The following is a 21,849-nucleotide window of genomic DNA, read 5'->3' on the forward strand; positions in this document are numbered from 1 at the left end:
TTCACGGGGGTCCTGTGCCTCTAACCCCAGTGAAGGTGGAGGACCAGCGGATATGGTAAACTGCATAACTATACACATTTGTCTATTTATCTGTCTATATCCTTGTCTCCCTACATGAGGCTCAAAGTGGCTTACATTGTGCCCCTATTACCCTCCAACCCCACAGACCCAGTCCTTTCCGCCCCTTTAACCCCCAAGCCCTGCCCCTTTTACCTTCTCAGCTCCAAGTCCTTTTCCCTCAGACCAACTCCGAGTCCTTTCTGCCCCTTTCACCCCATAGCCCCGCCCCGTTACCTCCAAGCCCCGCCCATTTAACCCTCCCAGCTCCAAGTCCTTCTGAGTGCTTCTCCTTCAGACGGACTCCTTTCTGTCCTCTTTACCCCGTAGCCACGCCCCTTCACCACAAGCCACGCCCCTTTGCCCTCCCAGATCTTCTGAGTGCTTCTCCCTCAGATCAACTCCTTTCTGCCCCTTTTGCCCCCGGAGCCCCGCCCCTTTACCCTCTCAGCCCCAAGTCCTTGCTAGCGCTCCTGCCGCAGCTCAACGCCTTCCCCGCCCCTTTTACCCCGTAGCTTCCAGTCCTTCCTCACATACGCGATTATTGTTGTTGTGGCGAGATTTGACGTCATTTCCGCTTGGTACGCCATGGAAACCCGGAAGTGAAAATTGATGGGGCGGAGCCTATGGGACTGTGGAAAAGGCTGGAACCTAGAGATATAAAAATTAAAGATCAGGCCTAGCCCAAATAATAGTGAAACCCCAATCCCGGAAGCACAACATGAGGCCATGGCCAATCCAGGCACGCTTCGGTTAACGAAGCAGTTTGACACACACACACACACACACACACACTTTCACTTCCATGGCTCAGTGCTATGGAATTCTGGGATTTGTAGTTTGGTGGGACACCAGAGCTCCCTGACAATTAAGGCTAAGTAGTTCACAAAACTACAAATCCCAGAATTCCCATTGCCTTTTCGCATTGCTCTGGCAATTAATTTGTAATTATGATTTTGGTATTTTAAGGTAAGGGATAAGGGGACATGTAATTTTTAGTCGTGTACTTGTTATGTATTTGCTTATGTATTTTCTTGTAACCCGCCTTGATCCTTTGGAAAGGGGGGATATAAATGAAATCTATTATTATTATTATTATGAATAGTGGCGTCAAATTATTTCTAAAACCTGTGATAAAGAAGCTCCTGACCTTTCCCATCCTCCGAGGCTCTTTCCACCTCCCCACATCACCCCCTTGTTCTCTTTCACCTTCTATCAATTGAAAGGCCTTTAAACAAAGCCTCAGTAGCGACAGAGCACTGGACAATGGTGCTGGTTGTGGTTTGTTGAGGTTGCCTGCCTTCAATTCATTTCTGACTTAAGGCGACCCTATCCTGGGAGTTTCTTGCCAAGATTTGTTCAAAGGCTTGCCCTTGCTTTGCCCTGAGGCTGAGAGAGTGTGACTTTGCCCAAGGTCACTCCATGGCCGAGTTGGGACTCCAGCCGTACTTTCCAAAGCCGCGGTATATGACTCTACATTTTCCTATCTCTATGAGTAAAGGGGGTTGACGCGTGAAGGCGCGCCCATATTAGAGCCAGCAGTCGCGTCCTGATGACGTAGTACGTCTACTCGGAAACCCGGTGCTGTGATGGCGGCTTCCTTAGGAGGCAACGTGATTGCAGAGCGGGAGAAAGTAGGATTGTGAGGTGAGGAAGGGGCCCCGGTTGGAGAGCCAGGGAGGGGCTGCGGAGGAAGGCAAGTGCTATTCTGTCCCAGGGAGACGGGGAAGCCCTCCCTCTTCGTACAGCCCTGCTTCTGGTGAGATCATTGGGGCATACACTGGGCAATTGTTGGCCAAGTATTACCCAATGAGTCTCTGTGGGCAAGTACTGCCATTTGTCTTAGTATTCTCCCACAATAAACGGCAGTTCCCAAAGCCCATGGCCTAAACGACACTGCAGAAGTCACCCACCTCTCTCTCTTCTGGTTGACTTCGTTGAGGTTATAGAGAAAAAAGGGACCCAAACCTATCTGTTGCCTTAGAAGGATGATGGTTTCGTTTTAACCAGATAGTCCCAAAGCACATTGCAGCAATAATCCAGTCTGAGACCGCCTTAACTGCCCTGGCTCAGTGCTAGGGAGCCCTGGGAGCTGAAGTTTTGTGAGGCATTTAACCTTCTCTGTCAGATTGTTCTGATGCCACAGTAAACTACAATTCCCAGGATCCCCTAGCACTGAGCCAGGGCAGTTAAAGCGGTCTCAAACTGGATTATTTCCGCAGTGTGTTTTGGACCTTTGTGTTCACACTGTGTGGGAACATGTACTTGTCTTTCTTTAAAAATACAGTCTAGGTAACTAATATTAAACTTTGTTGTTGTTCTTGTGCACCTTGACATTGTTTCAGATTGTGATGACGCTAAGGCAAGCCTATCACAGGGTATTCTGGGCTTTCCATTTCGTATAACAAACCCGATCAGATGTCTTGTTCTTTGCACAGGGGCTGTTGTGTTGTCCTGCACTTTGTAAAAGTGGCCAAAGGCACCAGATCCTGTTTAATCTTGGAAGCTAAGCCAGGTCAGCTCTGGTTAGTACTTGGATGGGAGGCACCCAATGAACACCAGGTACTGTAGGCTATATTACAAAGGCAGGAATTGGCAAAACCACCTCTGAGTATGCCTTGTCCAAGAAAATGCTGTGAAATTCATGGGGTTGCCATAAGTCGACAGATGAAACGAAGGCACACATATGCAAACTGGAGTCTTGTTTGTGACTTTTCAAATTGGAATACATGTTCCTTGTCAGTCATAATGCTAAGCATGTTTGCTAAGATTCAGTGGGCAGATTTTAATGGACAGTCCAGCATGTATTTAGCCAGTGTTGACCTGCTGTTATTTGATCACTTTTTCCTCTTCTGTTCCTGTCAGTGCAGTCAGTGATGATTCTCCCCAGATATGTTTCTTTTACAGTGATCCTGAAAGTTTTGCAGTCCAGAATTATTGTGAAATTCCTTGCTACATTGATGCTTTGCCTGATCAGAGAGTGTAGCTTTAGGTTTTTAGGTGGAAGAGTTTGTCTAAGCTCTTCATTCTGCTCTTAAGGGGATTGCCAAATAATGGAGACAAAAAGGCTGTAACCGAAGCATACTTTTTTTTGAGTCCCAGTCTTGGGAAAAGAGCGGGATACAAATAAATATAATAAATAAATAATTTTTAGATGAGGCTGAACAGGTAGATTACTGCAGAAATCTATCATCTGTCAAAAGTAAGGGAATCAGATTATGGTGGAAACAAATCATAAATTAACTGTGTTAAAATTTAAAGTATGTGCTTTACTAGTTTTTTTTTAAAAAAATAAGGTCTTAGGTCTTCAGTATTTAATGCATCTTGTTTTCTTTATTTCAAAACTTCTTATTCACTTTTGCTTTAGGAAGTGGAAGACTGGAAGATTAAACTTTATTGCTTGAAGTTGTATTTAAGAAAAAATGGCTAGCTACAAGCCTGTTGTGGTCCCGTCTTACCCAAAACTTGGTGAGAAAATAACCAAGGATACTCTGTACTGGAAGCATTACAAGGTAACGATACATCATTACTGGGATTAGGACTGTTACATCTGGTTATTTTTTCAGTCTTCAATATCTGATGACTATGATATTAAAGGGGGTGCATCTGAACTTTATATTACAATTTTGGACTCTCATGTATTACAAACAACAGTAGTTTATTAAAATACATTTGCTGTCTTGAACACTTATTTAAGTGGCAGTTTTTCCTATTCTTTCAACAATGTATGATGATTGAATTTTATTTCTGTAGATACGTTTGTGCAACAGTGCTACTGCTATTTTACAGCACTAAATATTTGTTAAAATAATGTTTGTGACGTCTATAATTTTAAAAGATCTTTTGGCTTGTTTCTGACTTTTTGTAAAGAAAATGTTGTCAATGGAATGCTTAAATTGTCCTTCTTGTTTCAAAAGGCCCCCATTCAAATAAAGGAGTTCGGTGCAGTGAATAAAATAGACTTTTCTCCAGTTCCTCCCTATAACTATGCTGTCACAGCTTCATCAAGGGTAAGGTTTGAAATAAAACTTTGGTTTCCTTAACATTTACAGTACTGACTTTTCACAGCCTGCTCCCATATCCTGGGGTGGTTTTGTAGCCTAGAGCCTATATGTGTTAAGACTTGCCCCAAAACAAGAGAATTCATCTCCAGGGAGAACAATTCTCTTCTGAAAAAGACATCAACCTTCTGGTTTTAATAGAGAATCATGTGTTCACTTTTCCAAAACTGGAAGTAGTACAGTGCACCCTTGGTATCCACTGGGGTTTGGTTCCAGGACCTCCCTTAGATACCCAAATCTGTAGATGCACAAGTCCCATTATATATATTGGCATCACAAAAAGATTCCTCCTATAGGAAATGGCAAAATCAAGCTTTGTTTTTTTGGGATTTAAACACACACACACACACACATTCAAGCCATACATGGCTGAATCTGTGGATGCAGAATCTGTAGATATGGAGGGTTGACTTATATAGAGTCCTTGAACCAAAAATGCCTCTTAGTTTGTCTTTTTTATATATAGTTCATTATGGCAACATATGTGTTTCTTTTTGTTCTAGATTCACATTTATGGCCGATATTCACAAGAACCAGTCAAAACATTTTCTCGCTTCAAAGATGTAGCTTATTGTGCTACGTACCGAGATGATGGGAAGCTGCTGGCTGCTGGCAGTGAAGAGGGCAGTGTTCGACTCTTTGACATCAGTGGAAGAGCAGCACTGAGACAGTTTGATGGCCACACTAAGTAAGAACATGTAGTTTTATTTAAATGGGTGGATTACAGTTTCAAATTGCAAATTTACTCTAAAGGATTCCCATCAGCTGGCATCAGAGAAACCATTCCAAAGCAGATTTGTTATGCGCTTTCAAGTCTGGCTTATGGCAACCCTAAAATGAGTCTATTGCAGAGTTTGCTTAACAAGATTTGTTTAGAGGGGATTTGCCCTTGCCCTCCTATGATGCTGAGAAAGTGTGATTTGCCTGAGGTCACCCAGTGGGTTTGAGTAGCAGAGGGGGGATTCAAACCTTGATTTACAGAGTCATGGTGAAAGGCTCAAACCACAACACTGTGCTGGTTGTCCTCTATGTGTGTTTACTCTTACACTGTAAATGTGATGTAGCAATTTAAATCTCTACTGCAATTTTCTCAACTACTAGGTATGTTCTACAAAGTGATATTTCTATTCTCCAGAATAAATACATAAAATGGATTAAAAATTGTATTTTGTAATCATGAAGCATGTGGTCTCTATTTCGAATTGAATTTACTATGTCATACTCCTCCATGTGGACACCAGTCAGCTGGGATTTGGAAGTGGGGTGTTTGGGATCACTTCTTCTGAAGATATTTATTGTTCCATGCCCTGTCAGTATGGAAGATTTGACAGCTAAGGAGTCTCAGCATGCCCTTAAGCTTTTTATATGCCCAGATTTTTTTCATAAGTTGCCTTGTTTTTAGTTGTAAATGAAATACTTCGGTAGCTGAATTTAATGTGTGATTTAATGTCTTTCCTAAATACACACAGCACAAATTGCAGAGATTAATAAATTAAAGAAAAATTCAAGTAGCCAAAAAGGTTTTTAAAAAACAAATGACCAGTGTTCAGCTATACAGTATTCAAAATACAATCTTCATGTGTGTATTCTATGCAAAAAGATATGGCTCAGTATAAAATGAACTTTTGTGTACAGAAGGCCACAGCTCTATATGAAGGCTTAGCTCTATAGGAATGAATCCCAAGGTCTGACAGATTCACATGTCTTCCTCTCATGAGCTGCAGTCCAAAACTTTGAGGCAAACTGTGGTTAACATTAAACTAGAATAGAAAGGCGGCATGTACTAGTGTTAGGAAGGGGCGTCCTTTCCGGACGCCCCTAACCCTAGTACGTGCCAAGCACGTACAAAATGGCGGCGCCCGTTCTACATGGGTACCGCCATTTTGACGTAGCGGACGCTTAGCGGACGCACTTCTTGGTACCATTATGACACCACAAGTGCGCCAATGGCGCTTTGCGGCATCATAATGGCGCCGCAAAAAGAAGCTGCATTTTGTAGTTTCTTTTTGTTGCGCGAGGGAGCTGTGCGGTTTTGCCACTGCGGCTCCCTCACGCAACAAATGAGGGCGGCGGGGGACTGCCCTTTTCAGGTGGTCTGTAAAGTGCCAAAGTCAGGGACTATTTCATGAAAATTGTGTCATGTCAGTGCAGTTTATCTTGTGGTTTGTTCTCATAGTTCAAAAGCATGGCTTGTGTTGTGTAAATGCAGTCTGTGCTGTATTATTATTTTTATTTGAGTTGGGGAGAAGAAATCTGAGTATTTAGTTCTGCAAGCAGTATCAAAATTACATTTCCTTATTAAAATAAGGAAATTTGCATGTTGCACTCTATCTGTTGGTGACATATGGTCTAATTATAGCATTATAGAAACATAAGGGTTGGAAGAAACCACAAGGGCCCTCCAATCCAACTTCCTGCCATGTAGGAATACATAATCAAAGCACTCCTGACAGATGGCCAACCAGACTCTGTTTAAAAACCTCCTAAGGAGACTCCATCATACTTGGGGTAGTGTGTTCACCTGTCAAACAGCTCTTACTGTCAGGAGGTCCTTCTTAATGTTTTGGTGGACTTTGTTTTCCTGTACTGTAGTTTGAATCCATTGCTCTGTGTCCAATCTGTGGAGCTGCAGAAAGCAAGCTTGATCAATTTTTAGTATGACATCCTTTCATGGCTATCATGTCACCCTCTTAACCTTCTCTTCCCCACCCTAAATGTACCTAGCCTCCTAAAGTGCTCCTCATAGGGCATGGTTTCCAGACCTTTCACTATTTTGGTTGCCTAGTCTGGACCCACTCCAGCTTGTCAATATTCCTCTTGAATTGTGGTTTATATCATATCATATTATTTATTTATTATTATTGTACTTAATATTATACTTATTTATTTATTTATAATAAATAAATACCTTATTTATTGTTAGTCTTTTTGTATATATGTGCAGCAGTCAAGCTGTTTGTAATCTGCACCTCCTACTGTGCTTTCTTGGATCGTAGCCTTTTAAAATATGGACTGGCATTCTGTTGGGAAGCTATGTCATTATAAATTGACTTATGATGATGTAAAGTTGAATTGTGCCATTGTGAAAATCTCATATTCTCAGGAAGAGGAGAGCAGAGATGTAGCTATGCTATTGGGACCGTTGCTCAAGTGGAGCCAGCAGTGTGTCTTCATGTGCAGTGTAAGCCCCTAACGCAGAACAGGATATCTTGAGAAGTATCCTGTTGTGCTTTATCACAATTCACTGGCACAGTTGTATATTGTGTCAATGATGTATCTCGGTCACCATAAAGTTATACATCGTAGCCTCTGATGCAGGCTCTCAGCCATGATTTTCAATTTATTAGTCACTTCAGAGTACCTATGTGAATAGGTCTTTCCACACACTTCATTAAGAGAGATCAACTGTATATGTGTGTGTGTGTGTGTATTTTTTTCTTTATTGAAATACCAAGGAAGTATTCCCACAGTGGCTGGAAGTACTAATACAGTCAGCCCTTCTTATATACGGATTTTTTATACACGGATTCAAGCATACACAGTTTGAAAATGTTCAAAAAAAGTATGAATTTCAAATATCAAACCTTAAATTTTCCATTTTTTATAAGGGACACCATTTTGCTATGTCATTATATTTAATGGGACTTGAGCATCCATGGATTTTGTTATCCACGCAGGATCTTGGAACCAAACCCCAGCATATAAGGGTCTACTGTATTTATTATCACAGTCATGCAGTTTAACTGAAATGGTACTTTTCAAAATACAAATCTCTGATATCTCTAGCCAGCATGGCTGCTAGTTCAGTGATCTTAGGAACTTGTAATGCAAAACTGACTTTTCCAAAGCTGGAAGTTGGTGACAGATAATAACAACTGCGTCTAAAAATCAGACCTTAATTTCAATGATCTTTCACGTTTATATAGCATTAGTGGTAAAGCGTACAGTATGTGTTTTCTTGATAATACTTTTAACAGTATGAAAGATACGGTGAGTTGGTTTTCCTGTGTTGTAATGGATGTACATGAAAAGTGAGTTTCTGTTTAGTGCTGAATTTATATTTGAACTAGAGGCTACATGGCTTGCAGTTTGTATTCTTGTTTATTATACTATGCTACTCGGTTTCTTTTAGATCAAGTGTGAGGAAAGTAGCCCTGGTGGTGCAGTGGTTAAATGCCTGTACTGCAGCCACTCACTCAAAACTATAAGGTTGCGAGTTCAATACCAGCGAAAGAGCTCAAGCTTGACTCAGGCTGCATACTTCTGAGGTCGCTAAAATGAGTACCCAGATTGTTGGGGGCAATTAGTTTACAGTTGTAAACCTCTTAGACACTGTTAGTTCAGTATGAATCGGTATATAAATGGATCTGTTTGTTTGTTTGTTTGTTTTGTATATTCCCCATGGCTTTTGAGGCTCCCAGAGTCCCCAAACTTCAGGAAAAAAGGCATTTAAAAATTACCCCACAGGTGCCTCTCATTCCACCTTGGAAGTACAGGGGGTGGCCATACTAGGCCCAGTTAGAGGGAAAAGGAGTCATTTTTGGGTCATTTCCTATTGTTGGGGGGGGGGGGAAGGCCTTTACTGTGTCTAAAAAAGCTCTTGGGGATCCCAAAATGTGACAGGTTTGTGCTCTGTGGGGCGTTTGGGACAAAATATCCCCTCAGGTTTTTTTCATGTATGTTCCCCTGGGAACAAATGCAGCCCTCTGGCTCCCAACAGTTGTTCACCTCTGTTTTAAACACACTTGTGAAAATTAAAAGGCATTCACTCTACTCTTTCGTATGTATAGACAGAATCCTTGTTACTTGTTTACCATAGATAATATGCTCAAATGAGAAGTCTTTTAGATAACATACTCAAATGAGACGTTAACTTAGTTAACAGGACTTTGGTCCCACGTGAATCATTTTGGTGCATCTGCTCAGTGTTCAAAAATAGGAAATATCATTTGGCTTTTTGAGTGGTTTCATCACAATGCCTATTTATATGCAGCGAGGCTTTCAACCTACAGCAATTTAGCCTCTAAGGCTCCTTCATTTAGCTAGAACACTTCTGAGTATAGTTTCTTATTCCCTTACTGGGCATTTATTATGCTTATGTAGGGTAATATAGATTAATATGAAATTTGTTTACTTATGTTATGTGATGCAAGGGTCTTATGTGGACTATTTTTAATCTTGGCTTGCAGGGCTGTGCATGTTGTGGGCTTTCTCTCTGATAAGTACCGTATAGTATCTGGAGCAGATGACTACACAGCAAAGGTGTGGGACATTTCATCTTCCTCAGAAATAATTTCCTACAAAGAACACACAGATTATGTAAGATGTGCCTGCACAAGTAAACTGAATGCAGATCTCTTTGTAACAGGTTTGTAGTTTGTTGTTCATATCAAATTGGCTTCCTGAATACTTTGTCTGGTAGATATTGCAGTTTTGGCACAAAAGATTTGCTTTCACTACTGGGCTTTACTGATCTTCCCTCTGTAGTCTGCACATTCTTAAAGTTTCATTGGTTAATTGGAAGACTGGATTTTAAAAAAAAATTGTTGCTGGCAGAACACTTTTTCTAGAATTCTTTTTCTAGCTTGTGTTTCATTTTATTTTCTTACCTTCATAGTGTTATACTGCTCATCTAATGGTAAGGCATCACAGTGACATATAATTGTATTCTGAGTTGGGTGAGAAGTGAACTACTAAACTCACTTCTTTGATTGAAATAGTAAAATAAATTATTTCAAAATGCAAACATTACAGTTGCACTCCTCTTTTATTAAATGAGTAGTTTGTGTTTCTTTTTGCTCACAGAATAGTTTTGGGCATCAAGTACCATGCTTGAATAAATGGGGTATACATCCCAGAAAGTCATGTTTTACATTATTATTTCCCATGAAGAGGGATGTAAGGGTTGGTCATTATCTGATGCCAGTAGTTTTTCATTTATACTGATATATATTCTGTTTTTGTTCTGAGTGATGTATCAACATTAACATGACATATGTTAAAGTTTTGGATTCTTTCTTTCTCTGGAATACCTTCTAGGTTCATATGATCACACTGTGAAACTCTTTGATACTCGGACAGAAAAAAGTGTGATGACGATAGAACATGGGCAGCCAATTGAGAGTGTTAATCTTTTTCCTTCTGATGCTCTTCTTGTGACTGCAGGTATAGCATACAGTGTGCAGTGTCTCCCCTTCCTTTCCTAATGTACATCTAGGTTTTTTTTTTAAAAAATCCATCTTGTAAATACTTATTTTCCTCCTTGCAACTGATTTGACACAGTGGACAGCATTGGCAAGAGAGTATTGCTATAGTTTCTGCACCATTCATGAAGAGTTATGTTTCAGAATTTCGAGGAATGTAGCTTTGAAGAGAGGCCTTCTCAACTTGTGTCTTCTCAGGAGGTAGTTAGCCCACCAGGACCTAATACAATGGGCACTTGATATCCGCTGGGGTTTGGTTCCAGGACCCCCCATGGATACCAAAATCTGTGGAAGTTCAAGTCCTGTTAAATACAGTTGCAGAGTAAAATGGTGTTAATAATAATAATAATAATTTGTTTTATTTATATACCGCTATTCCAAAGATCATAGCGGTGAACACCAAGTAAGCTAATTAGCAAGTAAGCTAATTGTTGGAATTTATATTTTTTGAAATCATGTATGCTTGAATCCGTGGATAAAAAAACTCATGGATATGGAGGGCTGAGTGCATACTTTGTTTTCTTTCTGCCTATTAATGAGGAGGGAGAGGATGGCAAAGCATCTGACAATTCACAATATGCACAAGTATTGGGATGCAAAGGCCTTGGTGGACACATGTCATTCAATTTGCTCCATCCCTCTTCATCTATACATCATTCTGGCAGACTTGTATTCAATTATTGCACCTTCCCTGGAATGCGTCTGCTAGTGGTATGGGGTGAGAGGCAATTCTGGCGATTTCTCCTGTACATTACATTACATTACATCCCAATCTCAGATCTGTTCTGGAAGGTCTCCCAGCTCTCCAAAATAGAATGGGAAAGGTGCGGATGGAATGTGCAAACAATCATGGCCTTCCCCATTTCATCTCATCATGCTGAGTTAGAGCAAGTTTAAGCTGAACAAGAGAGAGAACCTTCTTGCTTACTTCATATGCATGGTTTATCATTAGTAACTTTCTTGGGTGAGTCCTGCATGGCTTCTGCTTCATCAAGGGTATTTCTTCTAAGTGTCAGTTTGCAAAGAAAAAGCATTTCTCCTTTTTCTTATAGGTGGTCGGTATGTCAAAGTTTGGGACATGCTTAAAGGAGGGCAGTTGCTAGTGTCCTTGAGAAATCACCATAAGACTGTAACCTGTTTGTGTCTAAGTAGCTCTGGACAGAGGCTGCTGTCTGGGTCCTTGGACAGGTTTGTATTAACTTCCAATCTTTTTTAGAAAGGATTCCATGTAATTGAGCTATTCCATACACAGAACTGTTTATGCACTGTTTATGATTTACAACTCCAAAATATGAAATGTAGCATATAACATAGCAGCATCCCAATAATATGAGTGTGCATCTGCACAGAGTCTCTCTCTCTTTTGCACTTTAGAAAAAGCAAAGAATTAAGTTTGAAAGTTTGGGTAGCACATGGGGAATTTCAAAGACCTAGCTGTGAAAGATTTCTGGTAGTCAGTAGAGGATGCTTCAGTGCCTTATATTTTTCTTGTTTTAAACGTGATTATAGGAAATGGAGTTAATTATGATCACATGTGCATGATGTACACTGCAGTATAATTCTGACCATGTCTACTCATGTGTGTGTCCTGCTGTGCATAGTGGGATTTACTCCCAGGCAAGTGCATGCCATACAGCAGTGATGATGAACCTTTTAGAGGCTGAGTGTCCAAACCGCAACTCAAAACTCACTTATTTATTGCAAAGTGCCATGTCCCTCTGGCTTTCAAGTAACAAATTCTGGCAAACTCTGCTGGGGTGACGGCACATGTGCCCACAGAGAGGGCTCTGAGTGCCACCTCTGGCACGTGTGCCATAGGTTCGCCATCACTGCCATACAGCTTTATCAGGGTTTTAGGTAGAGTTTGGGTTAAACTTAGATGATGATGGCTTGGATTGTGCCTTCTGTGAACAGAAGGGTTCTTTTGATCTTTCAGAACCTGCAGAGTACATCATCATACAACACAGGGGAAGTAGGCTGTTTTCACTTTCCTTCTCCTTCACCAACCCTTGTGTCCCCCTATATTTGCTCCAGAGCCTTTTTGGGATCCACTGGATCAATATGGGTTGTGGTAGGTGTTGCAGGGGAGGGAAGGTCTCAGCCTGAGTGCTTAGCAGAACTCTTCAAGAAATTTCTTGCCTCAGTCATTTGGCTGTTTTAATAATTTCATGTACAGCGTCTAATAAATTCTAATAAACTGAGAGATATCTAAGTAAGCCCACTTTTATAAATTATTTTCCTCCTCTTGTGATTGTTTTTTTCAGGGTGAGAGCAGTGTAACTGTTTCCAGGTTATAATAATTTAAGTTAGTTGATGCAGGATTACATCCTGGTAATCTTTATTCCATTTTACATTTTTTTTAAAAAAAAGAAATTTCACCAACATATTTTTTGTACTCTTTCAGCCTTCTTAAGAGTCAGATTTCTGTAAAATATTTTAGAGAGCTCCACTTTGAACTCACTATTTTTTTTCTATTGTTTGCAGGCATGTCAAGGTTTATAGTACAACTTCATACAAGGTTGTTCACAGCTTTAACTATGAAGCATCAATTCTCAGTCTTGCATTAGCAGTAAGTACTGTAATAAAGCCTGTAAGTAATGTTTCTATCATAATTTTAAGAATATTGTGACTCGCCAATCAAAAGCACTTAGAGGTGCAGTACAGACTGCCATAAAGCGGCGTACTCGCGCTGATACTAGAGTTAGGGAGTGCACACCAACCACATGCTCCCTAACCCTAGTATGTGTGGGGGCCGCCATGATTGTGCTGACTTGTCCATGCGTCGGAGCCGTCACACATGAAGCACACACGCAGCGCATCACACACGCAGTGTGTGACATCTCCATGCTACTGGAGGGCGTTTATCGCGCCTCTCCAGCGGTGTGGAAAGGAGCCCCGAAACTGAGCTCCTTTTTTGGGAGCAAATCGTTCCTGTGGCAACCACATGGCCATGGGACCATCTTGAGGAGAAAGGGGCCACCCCTTTCTCCTCATGGCTCCTGGGGTGTCCAGGGGCATGAAGCCCCAAGGACACCCCTTTTCCACGCCACGGAAAATGGCGAATTGGGGCTGCAGGGCTGCCAGCGAGGCTGCACTGGCCTCAATCTAGCAAGAAAAGGCCACCCATTTGGGGCAGTCTGTACCGCACCAGACTGGGGTGGGCAGGTGCAATAGTCATTGGATGTGGCATGTTTCATTGATTGTTAATAGTGCAATGTTGTCCATTAAGTGTTTTCTCTAAATTGTACTAGTATTGCCTCCACTTGAGACTGCACTGTTGGGGTGGTTAGGTCTGCCATGGAGGAACAAAACCCACCTTAGCCACACTCCATGTAAACTATACTCTGCTGTTGCACCTTATAGGAGCAGTGATGTGGGATGTTTGGCTGTTCAGATGTTTTTGGATAGTAACTCCCTCCAGTCCTAGCCATGGAATGATGGTAGGGATATGCCTACAATATTTGACTGGTAACAAGTTGCCCAATCCTTATATGGGGCTACACTTGAATTCTTTTAATCAGGCTGCTTTAAATGCCTTATTATTTGTAATACCACCATGGAAGGAGCAAGTGGATTTTTTAAACAAATGCTGTTAGCAGTCACATCAGTATTCATTCTTTTGGCCAGAATGCTCTATGATAAGAAGAGGAACATACTGCAAGACACAAGGGAAAAAATTGTTGATTACAATACACAGAAATGCTATATAAAACAGATGAAGAAATGAATGACACATGGAATGAAGAAACATACAAAGATGAATCCCAAATGTTAGAAAGTGAGGTGAAAGCAGCAATGAGAGAAATTGGGAAGAATAAATCACCAGGAACATATGATATTCCACTGGAACTTATACAATCCACACAAACAGTATTAACTCCAGTTTTAACTGAAAGATGCTAACAAATATGGAAAACCAAACAGTGGCCAACAGACTGGAAATGTTCAATATTTATCCCCATCTATTAAAAATGATACAGAAGACTGCAGCATCTATAGGACCATAGCATTAATGTCCTACGCAAGCAAAATTATGCTTAAAATTAGAGAGAGAAATCAGAGGTCCAAGTGGGGTTCAGGAACGGCAGAGGTACTAGGGGTCACATAGTAAACATATGATGGCTAGTGGAGTGCACCAAGGAATTTCAAAAGAAAATCAGCATGTGCTTTATAAACTATAGCAAAGCCTTTGACTGAATAGATCCCGAAAAACTATGAAATGCTTTAAAAGACATGGAAGGTCCACTACATTTGATAGCCCTGATGAGAAATCTGTATATAGGACAAGTGGCTACTGTTAGAACAGAATATGGGGAAACAATGTTTCCCAGTGGGCAAGGGGGTCAGGCAAGGCTGCATTTTATACCTTGCATGTTCAACTTGTATGCAGAAAATATCATATGAAGGGCAGGTTTAGATTCAGAAGGAGGAGGAATGAAGATAAGGAATATCAAGAGTGCAAGATATGCAGATGGCACCATACTACTAGCAGAAAACATCACAGACTTTGAACAATTACTAAGGAAGGTCAAGGAAGAAAGTGCAAAGGCTTGGTGGTGAACATAAAGAAAACAAAAATAATGACCATGGAGGATCTACATACAATCACTTTAGGTAATGAAGGATCAAACATTGATCAGAACAGAGACTACAATCAAGAAGAAGTCTAGGAATGGAAAGTATGTAGAGAGATCTTGTAGCACCTTTGAGACTAGGTAGCAATGAAAGAACTAGACAAGACAGAATCATCCAACCCATTGTATTCCCCATCACCATGTATGGTTGTGAGAGCTTGGACAGTGAAGAAAACAAATAAAAAGAAAATCAATTCATTTGAAATGAAGTGCTGGAGAAGAGTGTTGACAATACCCTGGATGGCCAAAAAGACAAGCAAATGGGTCCTTGAACAGATCAAGCCTGAAAGCTCCCTGGAAGCCAAGATATTCAAACTGAGGCTGTTGTACTTTGACCATGTCATGAGAAGGCATGATTTATTAGGAAAAACAATAATGCTAGGAAAGATAGAAGGCAATTGAAAGAGAGGAAGACAGCAAGCCAGATGGCTAGACTGAATTAGGGAAAGTCTACAAGATGTGAGCAGAGCAGTGCAGGAATGTGAGGACTTGGAAATGTCTCATACACAGGATCGCCATGAGTTGAAGTCAACATGAGGGCAGCTAATAACAACAACAAGATAACCTGTGTCCAGAGCTCAAAGCCCTCAAGAATACTGTCTCCTTCCTCCACAGAACTTAGTTTAAAGGCCTTCAGATCATTTTTGTGAGACTTAGCAAAAATGTTCCTACCTGCTGCTGTGAGGTGCAACCCATCACTTAGGGTTCAAGCAGACAGGGAGGAAAAAGTAGTCAGAGACCACTCCACCCACGATCGCTCGGGGACTGCACAACTGCACAGCCTGCTCTTAAAGGGGGCTGCCGTCGTGGTCCTTAATGGGCTGCCATTTCCTTTTTCCATGCTCCTTTTGCCAGTGGCCCTGGGTCACCTTAGGTCACCTCAGGCCAGCTTCCGGCCGCTCTGGGAGCATGCATCGTGTGCATGTCGTGCCCCTGAAGCAGCAGGAAACCACTCTATCCCTTCTTTTTTGGGTCTTACAGAAGTCCATCTTCCTGTAACCACAGATCATGGTCCAAGAAGCCAAATTGTTCCTGGCAGTACCATCTGTGGAGCCAACTATTCACCTCCACTCTTCTCTCCCTTCCTGGGCTGTGTCCTTCACCTGGGAGGAGAGACAAAATGACAAGATGTCCATCAAGTTCTTTCAGCTTCCTACCCAGAGCTTTGTTATCACTTGTGATATACTGAAGGCTATGCCTTGCAACGTCATTGGTTTGCATACTTTTACTAGCATTATTTTATTGCAGAGGGAATTGTAGTTTATTGTGACAGATAGAGGTTTCTGACAGAGAATGCTAAATGTCTTACAAAACTACAGTTCCCAGAATTCCCTAGCATTAAGTCAGGGCATTTAAAGCAGTCTCAAACTGGATTACGTCTGCAGTGTGTTTTGGACAATATATATGTCTCTCTTGCAGAATCTCATCACTTACCTTTTAGTAAAGATAATGTGACATGTAAATTAAAAGCCTACTTCTCTTAGAAAGCACAGCGGTAAATATGAACCTTATTTAATAAGTCTGGTAATAACTCTTCCAAGAAGCTAAATGGATTAGGAATTGTTTCTGCTGAGACCTGAGCCTACACGCATAAGTTTGCTCAGAAGGTCATATTAGAATCATTTTTTTCCTATGAGTTATTTCTTGCAAAATGGAAATGGTCTCACCATGAATATGCGCTGAACTATAATTCTCATCATTTCCCCCCCCCCCCTTTCTAGCCTGAGGATGAAACTCTTGTTGTTGGCATGACAAATGGAATACTCAATGTTAAACATCGGAAGCGTGAAGGAGCAAAAGAGCTTTTGAACAAGAGGAGAAGGCCTGTTTACAGAACCTTTGTGAAAGGACGAAGCTATATGCCAAAGGAGGTATGGAGAAAAGCATGGCCTAAGGAATTCTGTCTTGTGTTTGCAACTCAAAATCTAGCTGGGAAGACTATTAATTAGACATAATACCAATGTGAAGGTGCTTTATCACATTGCTAGATAAGGGATTACAAATTCATCATGTGGTTGTACAAAATGAATTTTATTTCAATTGTCTGAATTTAGTCACATTTTATCATGTGTTACATGGTTATAAGCAGAGAAAATATAACAGTAGTTATGTATTCCAGCTTTTTGGTGCTTATAGTCTTTATGCTTTATGTTTCTGCTACTAAATGTTAGTTCTTAATAGGCTATGTGTTGTAACTAAGTTACAAATGTTTTGCAGATAATTAGTTTGGCTGCTATATTTAATTGATCAGTTGTAGTCCAATGAATCTGGAAAGCATTAGGTTGGAAAAGGCTGCATTAGAATAATAATTTAAAAAGCTACTTTCAGTTAATTGGCTAGCAAGTTTGAACTCTGAAATCCTTGCAAAATCCTTGGGTTATCAAACTTAAACTTAGAAGAGGCGTTTCTTTTTCGTTCTCCCAAAGAAGATAACTCTTCTAAGATGTCTCCTGCTTACACAGGCAAGTGTCATCTAGAAACAGAGTAGATTACCATAAGCATTTTGTATGCAAGTGTTGTTTTCTTCATATCTGGCTATACATTGCCATGACAGGGAAAAGATGCAAAACAAGTACATATAAGGTGATGCTCACAGAAAGAGCAGTTTTTCTGTATTTAGCTCTATCATTTTTTTCCCCTCCCGTTCTCCCTTTTTAGGAGGATTTCTTTGTCAGTAAACCTGTCAAAACTTATTTGAAGAAGTATGACAAGCTCTTGAGAAGTTTTGAGGTCTCCAAAGCTCTTGATGCAGTTCTTCTGGTAAGATGGTATTAGGTTCTCTTTTGGATCTAATTACAGTGGACCTTTGATATCTGCTGAGGTTTGGTTCAAAGACACACACACACACACACACACACCAAAATCCATGGATGCTTAAGTCCCATTATATACAATGGTGTAGTAAAATTGTGTCCCTTATATAAAATGGCAAAATCAAAGTTTGGTTAAATATTTTCAAGCCAAGGATGATTGAATACATGGATGCAAAATCCTTGGATATGGAGGGCTTTATTCTGATAATCTATAAAGATTTGATATTTCATAATCTGATCCTCAAACTTTGTATGTAATGTACAGCATGGTCATTACTGCTATACAAAATTCCAAGGAGAAATTGTTGAGAAATTCTCCATCCTGCAAACTTTATGGGCTTACAGTATTATCCATGCTGACTAGCTGTAGCTCCACAGGTTTTCAGACAGAGCATTTCTAGAGATGCCAAAGATTTAATGTGGGATTTTCTGGTTCCAAGGCATGTTCTCCATCATCCCATTCCTGATTGTGGGGTTTTATGACTGCCTCTTTAGTTCCTCCTTTAGTGTGGAATTAAAAATACATTCATGTGGTTTTTAAAATATTTAATTAGCCATGCTTCTAATACTTACGCAAGGCTAGGGCCAGGAGTAATATAGAATTAAGTGTTCTTCCTGAATCCAGCTCACACCTTTCTAACTGACCACTGTTATTTGTTATGGGGGCTATTTGAAGGAAGAAATTAACATGGAGTAGAAGCCAGATGTCATAGGCAGTTTACCGGTTGTCTTTTGGCATTACAACCTCAAAAGGTTGAATGTTTCAGACTGGAAACAAAAGACCACAAACTACCACATGAATACATTTTAAATACAACAATTAAATTCTAAATGACTTCTTTTTTGCGGGCTGGGAAAGGATTTGAATTGCTGAAATGTATGTGACCATCTTGCTTCAAGATTGTGCTGCTGAATACTTTGTATTTTTAGGCTCATGGGAAAAAAAACTTCCCTGAAGTTGCAGTTGCCGTCATGCAGGACCTAAAACGGAGAGGAACACTGAAAAATGCACTTGCAGGACGAAATGAAGAACAGCTCAAGGCGCTCCTTTCTTTTTTAATAAGGTATTTGCCAGAGCTATGATTTCTAAGTCCCATAATTTTGTGCTTCAAAGTGGGAATTGTGCAATGAGTGTTTTGTTCCAAAAGGGTGGATTATCTTTTTCTCTCTGAAGCTTGTTGAAGTTCTCCAACAAATTCTGTTGTGTTAAAGGGCAGTCATTAGTAGAGACTTTTTTTTGGTTGATGAAAATGAAGTTTAGTTTTTGTTTAGTAAGTAGAAACAAGGCTTTTCCATAGTTGTATTTTTACTTCATGATGGAGAATAGCCTCCAGTAAGTCATAAATGAGACAATTCCTGTAGTTGAGTATACATGTTAATATCTAGTTTATTGCCTTAATTTGCAGCCATATAACAGATGAAAGATTTGCTCCTGTGCTGATAAGTATTGCAGAAATGATCATTGGTAAGTTTGAACATTAAACAAGATTCAAATAATTGTCTTTTACTCAAATGACCCAACATTCCATTCTTTTGTTTGGGTTACACATGAGAAAGGTGTAGCAATAATTTTTTATTTTAAATAGTTATATGCTGATAGTATAGAGCCAGTGCAGTGTAGTTTGAGCATTGTACTATAACTTTGGAGCCAGGGTTTGAATCCCTGCTTAGTCATGGAAACCCACTGGGCAGTGGCAAGACTGCCTGAAGTATTACCTGGGGCAGTGCTTCTAGAGGCAAGGCCAAAAGGACACTCCCACCTTGCTGCCCTGCACTGCTGTACTCACAAGTAGGTGGCACAGGGCAGGGAGGTGCTTTCTCCAGCCTGCGACTGGAGTAAGAGGAAGACTGACCATGCATATCTTTCCTGGCTGCTTTTGCTAACTGGGAGCAATGGGGAAGGTGGGGGTGGGCAGGCATGCACTTGCCCTCCTTCCCAGTTGCTTTGGCTAACTTGCTTGAGCAAGCTAGCCAAAGCAATGGGAAAGGGGGGGCAGGTGTGTGCTTGCTCTCTGTCTGTGTTGCTTTCACTAGCTTTCTTGAGCTCAGAGGCTGCAGGTATGCCCATGTATATGTCAACAGGTATAACTTGACTGCTGGCAATAGTCATTGGTAGGTTCCCTCTAGGGTATTCTGGGGGCAGGGTGGCATTGTTTCCAAAGTCCTTTGTTCCATCCTGTTGATTTTAATAGATGGAGGAAAGGCAGGCAGTGAGACAAACAGTGAGCAGCTGATTAAGTGTGTGCTAGCAGGTCTTGAGATGCTGCATTGGTTCCTGAGTGGACCTCTCATTCATGCCCAACTCAGGATTGCTCTACTAGAGGTAAAACTAGAAACTTCTAATATACTTATGTTAAACCCCATTAAGTGTAAATGTTATGTTAATTTTCTTCTTTTCATTGCCAGATATTTACATGCCAGTTGTTGGACAATCTCCAATTATTGACAAGCAGTTTTTAAAACTTCAAGAGCTTGTAGAAAAAGAAATCGAACACCAAGTAGAATTACTGGAAGTCTTGGGGATGATGGATTCATTGTTTGCAACTATGGCAAGAAAAAAGCCCACTCCTTTGGAAGAGGAGAAAAGTGGTGGTTCATAGAAGATACTGCAAATTTCATCAGAGGTTGCATTGCATTTGACTCATACTTTCACCAGATGCATTTATATACTTTCCCCCAAAGTATTGCTCTGGAGAAATAAAAAATACAACATTTCTTTGAGGGAAACAAGGTACTGGTGACCAGTTAGAGTAAAGGCCCTTGGGAAGTAATTTATTGCCATCAGGGTCTATTTAACTGTTAATGTTTTTGCCAAATATTGTATAAAGTTGAACTTTATTTATACAATTCTACTGTGGTTAAATGTAAGATAATTCAAAGATCTTTATATTTTGCCAGTTCTTTGGCAGTGTGCATGTGCCTTCAAGTTGCCTGTCTGCTTATGGCAACCATTTATTAAGTCCCCTGCTATTCAAACAAATAAATATGGCACAATTTCCATAAAACTATTTAAAAATTTTCACATGTGATGATTTCTGGTAAGTCAGTCCTGCTTTAATATGAGAAAACAAGATGTTTAGTAGTTTTGTTCTGCAGTACTCTGAAATTTTCCACAAAACAAGATGTAGTTGTCCTGTTAGTATCTAAGGGTACATAATGAATAGTAACATGTACTCCTTTCAAAAATAATTTTAAATTCTAAGCATTTGATGTCACTAAAGCATTTGGCTACATTCTTTTTTATCCCAACAGATTAAAATAAATATTCAGGGTGTCTAAGCAGATAATTGATTTTCTTCTTCCCCTCCATATCCCCTTTTATATTCTGATAAGAATGAGAACCCTGTGTCAGCTGCAGACTCAAGATTGTTCAGGAATTTGAATCAGCCAAGTAACAAGTAGACTTGTACAATATTTTCATGATTACTCTATGACTGATGTTTCATTGTGAAGTATGTGAAAAGTTTAAACTTACCTTATATACTCAACTATAAGTCGACCTCACGTATAAATGAGGGCAAAACTTTGGGCCAAAATTATGTTTTTTGCTGTGACCCATGAATAAGTTGAGGGTAAAACTTAGGGGCATATGTAACACAGAATCTAAAGAACGAAATAACAGAAAACAATAGCAAAGAACCTACAAAATTCCAGCAGGCATAACTCTTTCTGCTTATGGTAAAGGCTGGAAGGATGAAAGAGTAGAGGGGACCAGTTGTTTCATGACAGATTATGCTTTTGTCTTTCATCAGGGAATTGTTTCTTTAAAAAAAATAAGAATTAAATTACAGTACTTACCTTGACCTGTGGATAAGTTGACCCAGGTTTTTAGGGTCAGGTTTTTGACTAAATGTTTTAGACTGATACATGAGTATATACGTCTGCTCATCACTGTGCTTCAGATCAGCAATCTGCCAATAGTTGGGCTGAAGACATTTGTATACCAAAATAGGGGGAAAAATTAAAAACATTTTATGTTACATCTCCATAGAATGGCTCCCCAGAGCAGATATCAGGGTTGTGTGGAAAGATGAGGAAAGAAGAACATAAATTGGCAATCCATGAACAAAACTGTTCTTGT

General features: G+C 40.2%; 2 protein-coding genes and 1 pseudogene across 8 annotated transcripts in view; 1 reads left to right on the forward strand and 2 right to left on the reverse strand.

Moving 5' to 3' along the window:
* Nucleotides 1-728, reverse strand: part of ANKRA2 (ankyrin repeat family A member 2) — a 9,173-nt gene extending 8,445 nt beyond the window's left edge. Inside the window, exon 1 of one of the 4 annotated variants that reach the window (XM_042448474.1) lies at nucleotides 595-728. The gene's annotated coding sequence lies outside the window, so the exon portion shown is untranslated. Of the gene's footprint in view, nucleotides 1-213; nucleotides 252-500 lie in introns of those variants that run through there. The other 3 variants (XM_042448475.1, XM_042448476.1, XM_042448477.1) reach the window with 3 other exon arrangements.
* The window catches only part of LOC121920665, a 1,182,487-nt pseudogene that overhangs the window by 207,848 nt on the left and 952,790 nt on the right, over nucleotides 1-21,849 (reverse strand).
* On the forward strand, nucleotides 1,582-21,048 carry UTP15 (UTP15 small subunit processome component). 4 transcript variants are annotated; one of them, XM_042448468.1, is made up of 14 exons: nucleotides 1,582-1,704; nucleotides 2,496-2,619; nucleotides 3,425-3,569; nucleotides 3,975-4,067; nucleotides 4,622-4,806; nucleotides 9,308-9,486; nucleotides 10,158-10,283; nucleotides 11,374-11,509; nucleotides 12,806-12,890; nucleotides 16,677-16,826; nucleotides 17,614-17,715; nucleotides 18,699-18,832; nucleotides 19,175-19,233; nucleotides 20,175-21,048. In XM_042448468.1, exons 3-14 carry the CDS (start codon nucleotides 3,480-3,482, stop codon nucleotides 20,366-20,368), a joined length of 1,533 nt encoding a protein of 510 aa, XP_042304402.1. In that variant the 5' UTR covers nucleotides 1,582-1,704; nucleotides 2,496-2,619; nucleotides 3,425-3,479; the 3' UTR covers nucleotides 20,369-21,048. The 4 variants fall into 4 exon arrangements, with proteins under 4 accessions (XP_042304402.1, XP_042304404.1, XP_042304405.1 ...); XM_042448470.1 differs by having other exon boundaries at nucleotides 2,496-2,582; XM_042448471.1 differs by having other exon boundaries at nucleotides 2,496-2,572.

Source organism: Sceloporus undulatus, chromosome 2, assembly GCF_019175285.1.
Source record: "Sceloporus undulatus isolate JIND9_A2432 ecotype Alabama chromosome 2, SceUnd_v1.1, whole genome shotgun sequence".
Classification (NCBI taxonomy): Eukaryota; Metazoa; Chordata; class Lepidosauria; order Squamata; family Phrynosomatidae; genus Sceloporus; species Sceloporus undulatus.

Coding starts and splice junctions, on each gene's coding strand:
- UTP15 (XM_042448468.1), top strand. CDS start 3,480: ATGGCTAGCTACAAGCCTGTTGTGGTCCCGTCTTACCCAAAACTTGGT. Junction 4,068..4,621: donor CTGTCACAGCTTCATCAAGG/GTAAGGTTTGAA, acceptor TTTTTGTTCTAG/ATTCACATTTATGGCCGATA. Junction 11,510..12,805: donor CTGTCTGGGTCCTTGGACAG/GTTTGTATTAAC, acceptor TATTGTTTGCAG/GCATGTCAAGGTTTATAGTA.